This window comes from Perca flavescens, chromosome 3, assembly GCF_004354835.1.
Source record: "Perca flavescens isolate YP-PL-M2 chromosome 3, PFLA_1.0, whole genome shotgun sequence".
NCBI lineage: Eukaryota > Metazoa > Chordata > Actinopteri > Perciformes > Percidae > Perca > Perca flavescens.
In genome coordinates this window covers 5401159-5414475 of record NC_041333.1, presented here as the reverse complement: position 1 = coordinate 5414475, position 13317 = coordinate 5401159, and the positions used below count along the sequence as shown (strand labels likewise).

At 39.5% G+C, this 13317-nt stretch overlaps 1 protein-coding gene across 1 annotated transcript in view; it reads left to right on the top strand.

Moving 5' to 3' along the window:
- The window catches only part of LOC114552206 (rho GTPase-activating protein 42-like), a 35085-nt gene extending 23499 nt beyond the window's left edge, over positions 1 to 11586 (top strand). The window contains exons 2-3 of the mRNA XM_028572839.1: positions 7077 to 7172; positions 11498 to 11586. Coding sequence (XP_028428640.1) covers positions 7077 to 7172; positions 11498 to 11586 — 185 coding nt within the window. The remainder of the gene's footprint in view (positions 1 to 7076; positions 7173 to 11497) is intronic.
- Positions 11587 to 13317: the final 1731 nt, after the last annotated feature.

The window sequence follows — 13317 nt, the reverse complement described above, 5'->3', positions numbered from 1 at the left end:
GATCAGATGAAACGATTACAAAATCGATCATTGACCTTCGGCCTAGGGTGCTCTGGTACCAGGTACACTTATGAGCCTCCCTATGTTCGAACATGGTGTTCGTTATAGACAATCCATGACTAGCACAGAAGTCCAACAACAAACAACCACTCTGGTTTAGATCAGGGAGGCTGGAGGGTAGATCAGGGAGGCTGTTCCTCCCAATCACGCCTCTCCAGGTGTCTCCATCATTGCCCACGTGCGCTTTGTCACCAATCCTGTTTGTAATGCGGGTGGGGGGGGGTTGAAGTCCCCCAGCAGAACAATGGAGTCCCCACTGGGCCCCATGCAGGACTCCACTCAAGGTCTCCAAGAAGGCCGAATACTCCGAACTCCTGTTTGGTGCATATGCACAAACAACAGTCAGAGTTTTCCCCCAACAAGAGAGCAGGCGAGGGGAGGCGACCCTCTCGTCCCCCATGGGTAAACTCCAAGGGTACAAGCGGTTTAAATGGGTTTCCTCAGGAGGGTGGCTGGCGTCTCCCTTAGAGATAGGGTGAGAAGCTCAGCTGGGGGCTTGTGAGTAAACTTTTGGCCTGTACTGTGTGTGTGTGTGTGTGTGTGTGTGTGTGTGTGTGTGTGTGTGTATATGTGTATATATATATATATATATATATATATATATATATATATATATATATATATATATATACACACACACACACACACTATATGTTTACTTAACTGTTGTAAAGTTCAAAGATAGTGTTTAAAAAGTGCAATCCACATGTTTACATATGTTTATTACAGTAAATAATTAAATATTCTAAATACTACTAAGTGTGGTAAAGCCACATATTTGTTTTTATATTTCTACAATCTGCACTTTAGTTTGTGTGATCTGTTTCTGACTTTCATATGAATGTTTACACCAGGCTTGCTCAGTGCTCAATATACTACTGTGATTGAAGTAGTTAAATAAAAGATGTCATTCATATAAATTCATGCATCACCTAATTTCATCATCACATCCAGGCCTGGCCTCCAGGAAAGAACCGTTTGTTTAATCTATCTAATTGTGTGTTATTCATACTATAAAATGATTTATTGTTTGTCTTTGTTGAATAATACAGAAGACAAAGAGCTTAAAAAATAATCTCATATTAAATCGCAATATTTGGGAAAGAAATCGCAATTAGATTATTTTCCAAAATCGTTCAGCCCTAGTGCTTTTTTTGGAGATGCAAAAATAAGGACATCTGTCAGCAATCAGCTTGCCAATCTGTCCTGCTGAGGATAAATCACGATAGGATACGTATAAAGATATTAACCTGGTACTGTAGGAAACTTTTAGCCTATTAGTGTATATATTCAACAGGCCCAACCTATGCAAAATGTTGTTTTTTATATGCTCACGTTTTTGCCCTAAAAGTTTTGTTTTCAAAATGAATAGCCAGCAGCAGCCATGCACAGGATGAACAGTGAGCTTGACTGATAGTGATGATAATAATCCATTTAATTTTAGATGGCTTTATCTCCTCGTCATCAGTTCCCTTGCTGCTTCAAGTGAGGTGAGTGAGGATAACCAGCAAACCCTTGTGGGTAGTGTAGTATTTAGGAATAAATCAACGTTTTGTCCCACTTCTGGGCTAGCTTTTGCTCCAGTGGCTTTCTCAACCACATCTCCCATGAGCCCTTGATGTGGATGTGCTGTCAAAGCCCAATGGGAGCTAATTAGCTAATGCTGAATGCTAAATTGATCATTATTTTTTTTACTTTGTTGAAATGATATGGTGCTCAGAATTGACCACCAAGTACAGACGCAGATGCCATGGTAATGTGTTTTTCGGCAATAAAATCTGTTTTTCATTTCACAAAAGGAGCCAAGCTTCTCAAATGTTAAATGTTGTCTTAACACATGCCGCCATACAAGAACTTTGTCGGAATTAAAATTAATATAAACGTTATTCAAATCGGGAACTATCTGACTAAAGAAAACACTAACCACACCACTACATCTACATGTTTGGTAATACTCTGTGATACTGACATGTTTCAGTGGGCACTGAGTAGCCAAACTTTATATTGGATTCTGTTACTTAAGAATTATTACAACGAAAGTGAAGACCAGATGACTGTGTTAATTTAGGTTTATATTTTTAAAACTTGACTGATTTCCTTGGTTTTTGGTATAGCTCTAAGGAAACAATGCATTCAGTTGACTGTTTGTTTGTTAGGTCTGGGCCTGTCTGAACGTCAGAGCCAAAAGATCATCCATTATTGATGGCCCTGCGAGCATATCCAGACAACTGCAGCCAGCTATTGATTTCAAATCAGCAGCGTTTGAGTCAAAGCAGGAATGATAGGAGCACATCACTGGCACAATACATCTTCTGGAAAAGTTCCACTCTTTGGCGCTCAGGGCAGACTCTGCAACATTTACAAGTGGCCAGACATACTCGTTCAGTATAGTGCAGATGTCTTTAAGAGCCTTTCAATCTGCGGTCTCACCTTGTTATTCTGTTCCTACTAATAACAAAAAAACACTGAAATACAATATAACAATGCTTGCTCTTAGGTAACAAAAAATATACTCGCCAACAAATCTCCCCTGGTTCTTTGTTATCAGGCTTTCCAAGCAATTTCTGTTCCCGTGGAGAAGAGAGCATTGGTTTTTGTGAGCTTTTAAGGCCGGTTTGTATGTCTGCTACATAAACTGTTTAGGGTTCAACACAATATCCATTATGGGCTTTCAAACATTACCTCAAACAGTTGAAAGTTGAAAGCTTCATCATGTTATAGCTATTATCTTTCAGTCATCATAATTATCGTTGATAAAGATCCAATTAAATATTGGTTGAATAGTAGTTAATTTGTTAAAAATGTGATGTTTGGTTGGCTACTACCTAACATTACTGCTTTTATTTTGACAGACGTGTCTAATGTCTGCTTTTTTTGTTGCTGTAGTAAATATGGTTATGTTTGAGATCCTTCTTAAATGTATATTACCAAGATATGAAGCACATACAGTACAGTATGAACAGCATGTGTAACTGTAAATGTACAGTTGACAGTAATTACAATTCCAAACCCAGCGAAGCTTTTTAAACTGAGTCACATCAGTACAATGTATAACAACCTCAACCTCTGCTTTTCATATACAGCAATATATAGTAGAGTAGTCTATCACATGAACATAAGTTTCAATGTCTACAGTATGCAGTGTATATTAGCGTGTGCATTTTCCTACATTCCAGGCAAGAGACTTTTATGTTTGCAGACGTGATTGTCAGTGAGCGAAGAAAGGAGAGAAGCAATTAGTGGGCCATTGTCAACAGTGGACATGAGAAAAATGTGTACATTTCAAACTGTGTGGGCTGACAACTAAAATGTCAGAATATTTTAGAAACTCCATTTTTGCCTTTAATTATGAACTGCGCAGAATTGTGAAAGGTTAAAAGCCTCCATTATGTGCTGAAGCTCCATCCCACTCTTTAAAGTACCTGTAAACATACTGTAGGTTACTTTCACCTGAGCAAGACTAAAGTCACAGTGCTAACACAGCAGACCCACACACTAACCTTTATGGAATTGAGGCATGGAACAAATTGAAATGGGTTGCATAATAAAAATACTAAATCAGAAGTGATTCATGCACTCGGTCAGCTACTCACAGGTTAACACTGCTGTTGCTTTGCCTCTTGCATTAAAAAGCGGCTAAATTTTTTTTCCCTCCAAACATTTTTTGATTTCCTTGTGAGTCTAACTGAGATCAAACCCCTTTTACCACTTACTGTATGTGCCAGCATGCAGATCATTGCTTTTATGGGTCTATGTTTTCATGCATTTATGAGTCATATTAAAGATGCAATCCAGATTTCATTTTACTTTCTAAGAGTGTTTATTTTTTGCCTTGTCGTTTAGTTTGAGTAGTTGTTAAAACGTATTTCACCATCATAACTCAAAATGCATGCCATTATACAAAAGTTTTCAAATATTAAAAAGGAGAATCAGCTCCTCTGCCTCAAACGGAGAAACTTTTGTTGAGATCGTACATGTTATTTCAGAGAGAACTTCTTAACCATAAAACTCTGCTGTTGAGCACTTCATCAGTTACGCCTTTATGTTGCCTAATTGCAAAGTTCAAGTTTTTGATACTCCACATAAACTTTAGAAAGATTTTCCCAATTAGCATTACAACTCAGCAAAATATAAGAGTCAAAAGCACATTTAATCAACTAAAACTGAATACCAATACCAATACCCCGCTGGGGACGCCCCACAATAACGGGATGGCGGAGGTTGGGTTTAGGAAAAAACTTACAGGGAAAGGCCGCCTTAAACACCGGGGAAAGGGCGCCTTAAACGCCGGGAGACGCGCCACAGTAACACGCGGGACAAAACGCCACACGCAGGGACGCCATCCCCGGGAAACAAAGCGCCGCAAACGGGACGCGATCTCCGCTCGCCCGGGTGAAAGTCCTGTGTTGTTTGACCCGTCCACCACCCCGACCAACCTCCCTACGCGGATTTTCGGCTTTTTATATTACTCCCTACAATTTCGTACTGTGGCCACAAAATATGCTTCCCATTGAAATACATTACTTTACATTTTCGTGTTGTCCACCACGTAAAAACCGACAAAAACGTCTCCGTGAACACGTATCAATAGATTCAAATAACGTCACATTTACACGAACTTCCATGAGACCGGGCTGGACATTTATGGGCCCAGTTTGTTTGTTGTTTTTGTTTTTATGTATTCCGTGGATAGTAGAGAAGGGAAGTGGGAGGTTTTATGTTGGGTGGGCAGGGTTCAGGAAATGAAAACCTTGTCATTTGTGTTCCATTAGTCTTGCCAGATCTTCCTCCACGGCTCCGCGGAGGAGGGTCTGGCTAGTCCACACAGCATTCCGGGATGGGAGAAAAATGTGCTCTGGTTTATTGGCATTTCTTTAAACCAATCACAATCGTAACTTGTAATACAATTGTGAACATAATTGACTCGTAAGGAACTTGTTTTGGTGGAATATGTGTATGTTCAAAAGTTGTTTTAGTGGTGCAACAGAAAACTCTGATTGGACAGATAGTCTAGCTATATTTCTGGATTCACCCTGCAGAGATCTGAGGAGCAGTTAACCATAGTCCTCATAAATCAACCAGAGTTAAGAATGCCAACACAAAGAAAGAGGAAGGTGATGGACATCCGGCCGTAAATGAGGGACATCTGGCCGAAAAAGAGGGACATCGGGCGGAATTTGCGACGGCACCTGAACAATCCCGGAAGTGGATCGTCTTCAATATAGACTAGTGTTCCATAGACAGTATTGGGTTTAAAGCTTAGTCTTGAATGAAATTTTAACAGTTTGGTTGACTACTCATGACAACCAATGAACAATTGCTCTTGGCCAATTCTGGCTCATTACTGATAAGTCATAGGTACAAGACTGTGTACGTATAAATTTTATGGGAAAAGTCAACCACAACTCCCAACAGCAAGATGAAAGCAGAGGCTGAGCTTTGTAGAACTTGTTCAATTGAGTGAATGTTTGAAATGTTTAAACAGTTTGAATTAATTCTCTTTCTGATTTTGGATCGTTTTTGGATCAATTCAGCAACTATAGTGCAGTGTTGTTCCGTGTTGTGTGAATATGCTTAGACCAGGGGTCTTCAACGTTTTTTAAGCCAAGGACCCCTTATCTAGAGAGAGATGGAGCGGGGACCCCCTGCATATTCTAAAAAATTAAGTTGCTTATTAAACTGGGCTTACAATAAAAGCCTAAAGCCTTTACATACCTTTTTTAATGCATAGAAAACTAAGCTATAAAATAAATTGTTGGTATGATTTTATAAATCATCTTTTAATGTTAAACATACATGTGGCACAGTGAATCCTTAGGATTAACTCTAATACCTTAGAGACTAACTAACCTACAGTATTGGCCAGTAAGCCTATCATCAATGTGTTTTTTTCACAAATTTATATTTGCTAATAATATGTTGGATTCATATTAAGAAATTTTATTTTTTAGAAAAACTTTCAAAATTTGCTAAGAAACTCCCTTCATCCATATGCCAGATGAAGGTCTAGTACCGAAACGTTGCCTACTATTGAATTTATTTTTTGCAAGTTAGACAGTTTGCGTGAGTTTCTTTGCAACTTCTGACCTACTTTTCCCCCTCCGACGCACCTGTCTCACATTATAGATGTATGAAGAATTTTTCTGTACTGAAAAAAGTTTTAAGAGATTAACAATGATTTGGAGGCCCCGCTGCCCTGGCTTATACTGTTTAGAACCTTTTTAGTTGGCTTCTTCTCTACAACAATGATTGCTAAGGCTCATGGGTACTGTAGTATTTAGAGCCATTCAACATACTGTACTAAATTGATTGAAGAAAAATGTCTCCTGAACAAATTTCAAAGTCATCGTAGTGTTGTCAAAGTATCTAGAGTTAATTTAAAGTCATTAAAAGTAATGTCAAATTGGACAAATACTTCTGAGACCTGGAAGGATACCAATTTTCCACTGACATCACCTGTGAATGTTTGTATAAAAGGCAGGACTGCTTTTTTTCAGATGGAAAGCTGGAATACAAAAAGTCAAATGTCATTTAGAAAAAGTTATGACAGCACTTTATCACAACTAAACTCCTGGAATGCCATAAACATCATACATTTATATCAAGCAGTGAGAGTATCCAAAGATTTCAACCTTATGTTTACTGTATCATTTTTGACACAAAGGTTAGGCAGCTCAGCTCGGCTTAATTCTCCTGGACAGATCTCGGTATTATGATCAATGGGGACGAGATGAAGTAAATTTAACAGGTATTGCAGTCACTTATAGAACTGCTACTGTATAAATGTCAGTGGGCATGGAATTGGATAGTCAGCAGATTATAAAAGTGCATTATTTCTGCTCTTCTGCTCCCTTAAGTTGTCAGTAGTCTTCTTAAGTTCCACAAGTTTATGCTGTAGTTGTAATATCGAGCTTGGATTTTCTACTTTCTATTTCGCTGCCAATTTTGTGTCCATGTGTTCAATGATTCATGTATGCAATGTTTTATTCTGACGCTCAGACCTTCGGATTTTCCAGATCTTTCTGCTGCTGTCCAGAAGTTCTCCCAGTCCCTGCAGGAGTTCCAGTTTGAGTGCATCGGTGATGCAGAGACAGATGACGAGGTGAACATCGGTAAGTTTGGCCAGGCCACGGAGGGCAGATTTCTCTGTCTCTCTTTGTCTTTCATCATCTTTCCTCTCTGCTCTTCCCAGTCAGTCAGATTGTCTCCTCAATCCGAACCTAGTTTTACATTTCTTTAAGGATTCTCTGGGGAGATACTTGAACTAGTGCTGTGCAATGAATCAAATTTTGATTGCGATTTTTGTCCCCTTACAATCCCAAAAATAATGTAATCGAGAAAAACGATAATTTTGCACGTTACATTTTGCAAGTAAACTCTTATTTGGCCTTGGCTTCTGTTCTAAAAAAGTTCAACGGTTAAAGTGTTAAGGGACATTTCACAGATCAAGGTGTTTTCACTGTTTATTTGTTTCACTGTTTTTTAAGTTCAATAAATGCAACATCTTTCCAATAGTCAATGTCAAATAATTTTGTCAAATAATTGTGAAAATTATTTTTACCATAATCGAGCAGCCCTAGCCTATACCTTGAAGACATTTGTCTGTAGTGCTGACACGTATCATAAGAGCCAAGAACCAGGTGCTCAAAATGTTATTTTATTTGAGCAATTTTACATCCGTGAAAGTAGATAATGGGAAATGGAAAACCTTTGGCGAGTCTGTGGGAGCTGGTTTTAGACACTATTAAGCATACTCTGTAATCTGCAAATTCTTGGAATGGGATTTGGCTTTGAGTATATAGATCTTAAAGTTATCTGTGATGCATGTATAATTAATGCTATTGATTATCTTACGATGCTTCCCCTGTATCTTTTTTTTAAAACCCTATAAAAGATCAAGGGGACTAATTGTGATCAGTGTCAGAGATTAATGGAGGTGCGAACCTCCTAGCCTCCAAAAGGAATATGCAAACAGCTGTGCAGAGGGCCTCTTGGCTCTAATGGGCAGGGCTCCCAGTCTGGTCTCTTCTTCCTATTCTTTTTTTGCACTGCTCATTATCCCCAGCTTGGGTCTTTCTCTCCCTGGCGCTGGAGAATGCTGAATTACTGTCCATCTGTGAGGGCTAGACTGGATATCGACCTCCTCTACATGAGGCTGTAATGTTCCCCTTGAATGCGTAATGAGTAGTCCTGCTTTCCTTTTTTTCTCCCAAAGCCAAAGAGGCTGCATGCAATTATGCTTATTGGAAAAATCCACACCCAAGTCCAAGCCTCATTAGAATCAAGCATGCTTTAATTGGAGACAATGCACCCCTTCCCTGGCCTTCAGTCAAGAGGGGTGTTGATCTCTGATTGAACAATGGATATTTTAGCTGCCCACCTGTTCTCTAGCTGGACCAGCTCAGTGTTTACAGTGCAAAACCACAGGCACAATAGAAGCCAGTGGTTTGGCCGTGCCTGGGGCTCAAATGACAGAGCCACAGGCATCTGTTTGGAATCGTGTTATTGCTTGCAGATAACAGTACATTTAGTTGGGAGGACTGATTCTTTTCCGTAGAATTGATTTTCTTTTTTTTTTCTTTTTATCAACGATTGCATTCAAATATTTTCTGTTTAAATGGTACCGCTGACGGCGACTACATGATACCTGCTTCCAGCAAAACAGAGTGAAAGCAGAAAATGCAGAAAATCCATGTTATTTCTTCTCTACAAATGAAATAAATGTCAGACTGACTGACATGTGATGTGCATTCTTCTTAGAAAACAATGAGTTTTTAGAAATGTCTCAAGATATATTGTCTCTGGGCGCCCGGATAGCTCAGTTGGTAGAGTGGGCGCCCATATGTATAGGTTTACTCAACGCAGAGGGCCACGGGTTCGACTCTGACCTGTGGCCCTTTGCTGCATGTCATTGCCCCCTCTCGCTCCCCTTTCACAACTGTCCTATCAAAATAAAGGCCGAAAATTATCTTAAAAAATAAGATATATTGTCTGTAGAAGTGTATTACTCAACTTTTGAAGTAAATCGCAATACTCATTAGTATCAAGAGCTGTTGATATTGCGGCGATATTGTAAGGTTGACAGTTGGTGCTTTCACAAAATATTTACTCAATGAGATTTTCAATAATTAATCATCAGTAATGTGGATATAATAACTAAGTGGGTAAAGTCAAATTAAATAGCTAAAACAGTCTGCTAAGTTCAGAAAATGACATCACTGTAATGCAGCCTTTAAAACAAGGAAAAGACAACACGTGTCATATCACGATATTAGGATATCCAAAAATCAAGACAATTTCTAGCCTCATAATTGATATCAATATAATATTGATTTATTGCCCAGCCCTAATTGAAACGCAATAAATGAAAATCACAATACAAATCGAATCGTCAACCATGTATCGTTAAAGAATCGAATTGGGACAAAGGCATATTGTCCAAACCCTAATAATAAATAAATAACACTTAAAAAGCTTAAAGACAAAACTTGCTAAAGAAGTCCACTGGGGACTAACTACAACCATTAGATCTGAGAAAAGTCATTTAGTTACATTCATTCGGCACACGTGGTGCCAGAAACGTCTTGGGTGCTGTGCATAAGCTGTTTAATGGTAGGAAAAGCCCTGGATCACGGAAAATAACACTAAACACAATGTCATATTCTGCAAAACGTTTAATTCCTTGCATCCACAAGCCACACACGCAATGCTTACACAAGTAAAATAACACACTTAGTCCAATTATGGGGCAAGAAACATACTACTCATACTACTACTGCTGTGTTCCCCCACCACCTCAGCCATGATTACTATTTGAGAAAAAAGTGAAACCGCCTGTTGAAATCAATCTAGTCATCAATGAAACTGAGCTTTCTAACTGACATAGCTAGACCCTTTGTGTGAATGCCAGCCATGATCTTGATGCAATATCGGTATAGTTCACTTTGATGCTCCCAACTTCCCCACACAACATCCGCCTTCCTGTATGTGCTGCCAGACGGGTTCACCTGACCTTTTATTGATTTCACGCTATGACTTCCTGCAGTGACATTCACATTCCATGCCAGTTATCCAGAAATCAATGGGGCCAAAAGATTGATGTGGCAATAGAAATTTAGATTTTTCGAAAAAGTTACATGCCCTTCTCTCAGAAGGTCAATCCTTTAGTGTCCAAGAGCTGTTCAGATCCTTTTGGAGTGGAACAAGTCAGATGAGGTCTAGATCTAGATCTGGAAAGTTAAATATCAAGCAGAAAGGCACCATTTAAACCCATTCAATTGATTATTAGAAAATCATCTTATAATAGGCAGAAAATTGTACAGTACAGTACCCTTTATTTCCATATAAATTTCCACTCTTGAGGTTTTATTTCCTTCAGTGATTCATCAGGTCTATTGCCTTTCTTCCATTTACCAGTGAATGATATGCAAGCTGTAACCTCGCTTTGACTCCCATTTCCTTTCGTCGGAGTCTAATCTTGTCCCATCAACGGCTCCAGCTGTGCCCTTTACCCCCTGAGAGGTTTGTGCTGTTGATAAAGGAGCTAGTGGCGTTAATAGGAGACCAGCTTGCCTGCAGGGTCACTGGCACAAAATCATTGCTCCCTGGTCTTTAAAAGCTCTGGTGTGTAAATGGACCAAAGTGTCTAAGATGATGCATGGGTCCCCATGCCAGGCCGTCGCCGCTGATTATGATGTTACTGTGTTGGCAAGCAGAGCAGCTCGACCGCTGCTAAATGGCTGGACGCGGGGTGACACGGGGCTGACCAACAGAGGCCACACTGTATCTGGCCCTCTATTTAATGAAGCTGTGAAGCTATCAAGGCACAATTCTCTGGCAGATAAGATTCAATGTATTGTATGCGGAATTCATCCGGCCCTGTAGAATGTAATATAAGCTGCTTAAGTATAGCCCAGATGGCGTGAACATATCTGGACCCCATCAGTCACTCCTACATTGTGACGGTGTATTGTAAAGCCTAGCAGGGGAAGAAAATAAAGGGAAGCAATCAGTGGGTTCCATTCAATTGAAGTATTTTTTTTCTTTTTACTGCAAGTCTTGCTTTTAAAATGGACAGCTGCATGATTTTATTAGGTTCTAAAATGTGCTGCACTGAAAGCTCTGAATCTGCAGTGCAAATAAACATTTTAGCACCAACAGTGCTTGTGGGGTGTGATGAACATCTGATGTTTAACGACTGAGCCACTGTGTAAAAATAAAATATCCTTTTTTTTTTTTTCATCATCTGAACATAACAACACAGTGGATCACTGTGTACTTAGTCAATGGTGAACATATTGTGCAGGATGTTTCATTCATGTTGATGCATTATTGACCAAATATATTTCACCTTTTAGTACGATCTAATTTACTTTATTTTTACTTTTATTTTATTTTTTATGATATGAAATGATCTTTCTTTTTTTTTTTATTTCAGCCCAGTCATTCAAAGAGTTCTCCCAGCTGTTGACCACTGTAGAAGAAGAAAGAAGACGCTTGGTAAGAATGCATATTTTGATTTTATAGATGATTTTGTAAATGTAGGAAACAAAGAGAGGAAGAACACACACCTGTCTGACTTTAACACTCTGTGGGGATAAGCATTTGGACAGAAATTGGTTTGTGCTGTCTTATTTGTAATAATTTGGACTGGCTAAGACATCTGGTAAAAAAAAATGGAATCTCCATTTTCCCCATAAACTGAGCAGTCAGTAGCTCCATTTGATTTGGCCACTTTCTCTGTTCACCAGTCAGTCACCTTATTCAGCTGTGGAAAGACATTGGTGCTCTATCGAAGTACAAAGAGGTTGGAATTACCCAAGAAACTCCTCAAAGTGTTACAAAGTGGCAGAATTAGGAAATGAAAGCGAAAAACAGGTGCAGGAACATGGAATGCCTGGTACTTTATTGGTGTACTTAGATTGTGATAAGTTTCCCATTTATTTCCCTATGTTTGCTTATTTCGGAGTAATTTGGCTTACCAGCTTCATGGTTCACAGCACAACTTTCTGAGATTTATCTCAGTGTTGCTCTGTTTGTGCAGAAAGAAGCCTGGGCCTGCACTTAGACATTTTGGAAGGTGCCTCAAGGCAGGAATTACTTTATTCCACATACTTCAGCTGTGCATCTGATTTACCGAGTCGGATATGCAAATGAGATCAGCTGCAGGTTTGCAGCCATAGGTTTTTGTAACAACCTGAGACATTTTCATTAGGACTCCGAGAAAGAGCAGACTTTTTACAGCCACTTTTATTAGTATTTTTTTTTTTTTCTTTTCATCTAAGGGTGTGAGTGTTTGGTACCGCAAAGATTTACAGTAGTTTGGAATAACACTTTAGATGGAGAGCACAGATGGAGTTTTTTAGGACAAACACTGAAGTTTAAAGTCATTCTAAGAATATGAAAATAAAAAGTAGTAGTTGCTAAAACACAGGCTCGTGCTATAGAAGTTGATCTAATTTAACCCATTTTGCTCTTTAGGGAGCATTTAGTCTATGGCAGGGGTCGGCAACCTTAGGCACGCGTGCCACCATGGGCACGCGGCACCTTAACCAATGGCACGCTGGCAATATGTGTGCAAGAAAGTTATTGATGTGGTGAAATCATGGTTGAAATGCTGAAGCACTCTCTCATCCGCATGCCAAATTACAACGTTCACAGTTGCCGACCTCATAGGTGCCGATACCGTGGGTGCTCCGGAGCTTGAGCACCCACAAAAAATACTGAGCACCCACATGTGCCAGACTGCCAGTTCATTTTTATATTAATTTAATATTAAACATTTCAGGTGGTGCTAAGTGGAGCGTCTGTCATAGTGTGATTGGTCATGTTGGTGGCATTGATTTATAATTTCCCACGAAGCTGATTAAACTTCTCATCTCCAATCCTATCTGTGAGAAGTGGCGCTGTCCTGAGTTGAAAGCTAGCTTACTTTACGGCGTGTGTGTTCGTGTCGGCCACTGTCCATTTCCTAAGGTTCTGAAATGCAAACATTGTTGACTACTTTTTTTTTTTTAAACTGTGTGCGCGTGTGAGCACCCACGGAGGAAAACATAAATCGGCGCCTGTGCGCGACCTGTTATTTACAGTAGTTTGATTGACCCATATCTCTGACTGGGAACAATACAAAGAGGATTACCAACGGCCGCTGGGGCAGATGAACTAACGCTAGTCTCGTTACTGTAAGGAGGCTACAATTAAACCTTCGTGAGTTAAAAGTCAATACTTATCAGTGCACTCACCTGTGTAGACCGGCAT